Here is a 5,000-nt window from a genome sequence, read left to right as displayed (position 1 = left end):
CGGTTACAGCTCTTAAATGTGTTGTTTTGAAATGTCTGGTTAAAAAACAATTTTTTGGGGGGAAATAATAGTTTTTTTTTTTTTTTTAACTATTTATTTTCATTTTTCACATAACAGGATGTACAGATATAGGACCTTCCATATTGAAAATAGGAACAAATAAATAAAAAATAGTACTTAAATATAAATAAACAAAAATTAGTAAAGCGTGTAAATAACTTACTATAAAAATACATTTAAATTAAATTAAAATGAAAAAGTATACGCAGACATCTATATCAGAGCGGGATCAATAATAGTGCTTTTGAAACCTTTACTTTTTCAAACCTCAGTATACCTTGAAACCCAGGCCTATTCCTTGTTACTTTTTATTTGTCTACTGCACCATTGACTGACATTGACAGGGGGCTGACTGTGCGTTCGCTGCAGGGACGCTGGCAAAAAAACACACTTCTTTTGCATTTTAAGTTTTTTTTTGTCTGAAATCTTTGCATTTTATCTCCCTATGCCCTCCATCCCGCCCCAGGTAAGATCAAGTACTCAGAGCAGGTGTACGATGCCTGCATGGAGGCGTTTGATTGCTTGCCTCTGGCGGCTCTGATGAACCAGCAGTTCCTGTGTGTGCACGGCGGGCTTTCACCGGAGATACACACCCTGGACGACATCAAGAAGGTTTGAGAATAAAAACACACACACACACTAAAGCAAAAACACTAAAGCACACACACACACAAACACACACTAAGGCGCACACAGACAAACACATAAACACATACACGAAAGCGCACACACACAAGCACACACTAAAGCGCACACAGACAAACACACACACACAAACACACGCACACACACACACACACACACACACACACACACACACACACACACACTCACACACACACACACACACACACACACACACACACACACACACACACACATACACATCTTCATGTGCCTGTGAACAGTAGAACATGTAAAAAATTATCAGCAATTAATACAAAGCAAGCCAAACAGCACAGGCAGTTAAAACATGACAACATACACTTACTTTACACTACAGCAGACAGGTTAATGTTTTATGTAAATAATATAATTATTATTATTATTATTACTGTAAAGCAGTTGAATTGGACAAAAAGGCTGAAAGACCACAATTATGTCTATAGATACAATAGATGTTCCTTTTTTATTCCATGAACATTATCCTAAGACAAAGTTGCATTATCTACCACCAGCATCTTTTAGGTATTATTTAGGTTGTGTCGGAGTTCATTTGTTGTCAATAAATTAAATTAATTCAACAACAACAACAACAACAAAAATGCATAAAATGAAGGCATTACAGCAATTTCTTTTTCACAGTTTTCCTGCGAGCCTGCACACTTTTAAACCCTTTTTATTCCAGCAGGAGCCAAACACACCAGCTGTTGTCCATTCATTAATACAGAGAATCTTTTCAGAAACCAGTACGTGTATAATACACACACACACACACACATACACACAAACACACATACTGTAAGCCTGTACAGTTCACAGGAAGGCATTAAACAAAGGCACACATATGCTCACACAGATAGGAGGATACACACTTCCTCATTTAATAGCAGTGTTTCCATGGTGATCTGCTGGTGTGACATCTTCTCCCTCCTGTGTGGTGAGGGTTGCCATGGAGATGCTCTGCTCTGACAGTATGTGTGTGTGTGTGTGTGTGTGTGTGTGTGTGTGTGTGTGTGTGTGTGTGTGTGTGTGTGTGTGTGTGTGTTTGCTTTTCTTTCTCCTCTCATGTATCCTCTTCTGTATGTGCTGGTGCATTAATTGGTGTGAGATTGCACTTGTAAAATAAATATGTGTTTCTATTATGTTTGACTGAGCCCTTGTGTTTCTGTAAGCTCATTTGTGTGTGTGTGTGTGTGTGTGTGTTTGTTTGTGTATGTGTGTGTGTGCGTGTGTCTCTCTCTCTCTGAGCATGTGTGTGTGTGTCTCCCTCTCTCTCTATGTGTGTGTCTCTCTATGGGTGTGTGTGCGCGCCTATGTGTGTGTGTGTGTGTGTGTTGTGGTTGTGTGTCCTAGTTGGACCGGTTCAAGGAGCCCCCGGCCTTCGGGCCCATGTGCGACCTGCTGTGGGCCGACCCGCTGGAAGACTTTGGCAACGAGAAGACGCAGGAATACTTTGGACACAACACAGTCAGAGGCTGCTCCTACTTCTACAGGTACCAAACAAAAATGACAATTAACAACTTCGCTAAAAAACATGACATAATAAGTCTTGGTAGTTTATTAGAGAGAATAAAGAAAGTGAGGGAATATAGTCTGTTGGCATAGTACATGAGATTTATATACTAGGGCTTTTATGAGCACTTTAAGTAGCTTAACATGGCCAAGAAAATGTAAGAAATAAACTTAACAGAAATTTTCCCTGCGTTCCAAATCGCATAATCTTTCTTTTTTTCTATTCTACATACAACATCTGACCATAAAAAGAATCTAGTTAGTATGCAGTAAACTACAATTGGGACATACTTTTACTTATTTATTTCATCATAACATTGCGCCTTGATCTTGCCTCTTGCTTTTATATCCGTCGCTCCTACTTCTACAGGTGCCGGGCTAAAACCAGCCCAAAAGAGGTGGAAAATACATGGCATACATTGCAAATAATTACTCATTCATTCCTAAGTCTTGCTAGTTTTTTCTTTTTTTTTTAAGAGAACAAAAACATGTTCTTGGAAGGTGAGTGGATATATCCTACTGTAGACTGGTTGAGGCAGCTCCTACTTTTACTGGTACCGAACAAAAAAGACAATTAACAAGTTCGCAAATGAACATTACATAGTAACATTATAGAGAAGAAAGAAATCTACTTGGAACGTGGGAGAATATACTGTAGTCTGGTAGTGGCCTTGACACAGTATTTCTGGCGCTTATGAACCAGCCTTATGCAAACAAAACCAGGATGAATGCAATATTTATGAATGAAAAAATACACACTGTTAATTAAGACAATTATTTATTTATTCTTTTTACATGAAATGTGAGTTAATTAATATAGTCAGGTGGCATCCTACATGAGATTTATATACTAGTGCTTTTATGAGCACTTGAAGTCACTTGACATGGCCAAGAAAATGTAAGCTAAAAACTAAATCAGAAACATTATCAAGGTTAAGATATGAAAAATTGGACATAAAAACTGTTTAATTAAGGGATTGGGGATCAGCTGGGGAAAGTCTAAAGAGATGTTTTTTTATGACATTAGATCTGTGCGCTTATGAAACTCAGAGATATGACGTAGCTCGTTATGCAAACAAAACCAAATGAAATGCAATATTTATGAATGAAAGAGCACTTGGAACAATGTTCATGTAGCTGAAACAAGACAGCTTAGACAAGAGAGGCATCAACATCACTTTAAAAATAAACATTCCCTAATAGGTCTTGTTATTTTAATAATGATACATCCTGGCGAAACATGCAGTCAGAAATAAGACCGATCCCCAATCCTTGTGTGGTTTTGGATTTTATGACCTGAGGGCCTTTAGATCGCCTTATGATGGTGAATTTCATCTAAAAAAAACTTTAATTTAATAAGGTTCAGTTGGGCTTCTCGGCTTTATTGCTTTTGGGATGTTGGTGAATGAGAGAGAGAGAGATAGAGAGAGTGAGAGGGGGGAGAGAGAAAGGGGGGAGAGGGAGAGAAAGAGAGAGAGAGAGATGGTAATGTTTCCTACACCACATCCAAGATCCAATAGCAATCGTTAGGATTCTTACAACAGACAGAAAAACCTTTGGCCAGTATACACACACACACACACACACACACACACACACACACACACACACACACACACACACACACACACACACACACACACACACACACACTTTTACACATTTTAATGTACTAGAAAACACATAAACACAGTAGGCTACATCCAAACACACACACACACACACACACACACACACACACACACACACACACACACACACACACTTCCTTTTCAGCATGAAACGATATATCCCACAATCCCCAGGGAGATGGTTGCACGGTTCTGTTGCTATGACGACTGGCTACTCCTGCTGCCAGATATGGAGTGATATTAAGATACAGTGAGAGGTGTGTGTGTGTGTGTGTGTGTGTGTGTGTGTGTGTGTGTGTGTGTGTGTGTGTGTGTGTGTGTGTGTGTGTGTGTGTGTGTGTGTGTGTGTGTGTGTGTGTGTGTGTGTGTGTGTGGAAGCAGATGAAAAGATTGCAATAAAATAATATAAAATAGAAGTACAGTAGGCCTATGTAGAGACGAGTAGCCTATAAAGCTTTTTAAAGACATGTGGAGCAGTTGGTTTTTTCCTGCTTGTCGCGCACGTGCAGAAGTCGGTATTAAGACATGTTGTATTTGCCGAGAACACAGATTTTTCTATGTTTAGCGGACGAAGCATCAATCGACCAACTTATGTGTACACTCCCACAGCTCAGGAAAAGCCATATTAAACCCTGCTATGGGCCGGCCACTCGCTCACTGATGCCCCCTGCTGGTTACAGGCGGATATGACATGAGAAAATAAACCAAATACTTCCATCTGTTTAGTGGTTCGGTTGAGTTTCAAATGAACACGTTTGGTAAGAAAATTCAAAGGCTATCCTGGGTCCTTCTGGACATTTAATAAGGCTAAACTTGATTTGTATTGTACATTTCAAACAAGAAATGCAGCTCAAAGACTGTGCTTTACAATAGCCTATAATAACATGTTAGCATTAGGCTACAAGAGAAATACAGAATGAAAGGAAAATTAAAAACAGCGATAGAATATCATAAAAAGAACGTCATAGGCAAAATGAAACTCACTTGACACAAAAGTAATAAGATAAAAAAGATAAATAAAAAAATATTAAATTAAAAAGTGTTACAATTTATAAGCGAAACATCTGAAAGTGATTTGCCTTGTATATGCATTCTACAATATAACATATTTCTCATGTCGTGTGTTTCCCCTAG

General features: G+C 38.7%; 1 protein-coding gene across 1 annotated transcript in view; it reads left to right on the top strand.

Annotated features, from left to right (window-relative positions):
- Positions 1–5,000, top strand: part of ppp3cb (protein phosphatase 3, catalytic subunit, beta isozyme) — a gene marked incomplete at its 3' end in the record, with an annotated part of 33,579 nt that overhangs the window by 20,694 nt on the left and 7,885 nt on the right. The window contains exons 5-6 of the mRNA XM_080035337.1: positions 527–672; positions 2,077–2,216. Of these exons, the coding sequence (XP_079891463.1) occupies positions 527–672; positions 2,077–2,216 (286 nt within the window). The remainder of the gene's footprint in view (positions 1–526; positions 673–2,076; positions 2,217–5,000) is intronic.

The sequence above is a fragment of the Ammodytes marinus genome, assembly GCF_949987685.1.
Source record: "Ammodytes marinus genome assembly, chromosome: 10".
Lineage (NCBI taxonomy): Eukaryota > Metazoa > Chordata > Actinopteri > Uranoscopiformes > Ammodytidae > Ammodytes > Ammodytes marinus.
This window is presented reverse-complemented; position numbering and strand designations above follow the sequence as displayed.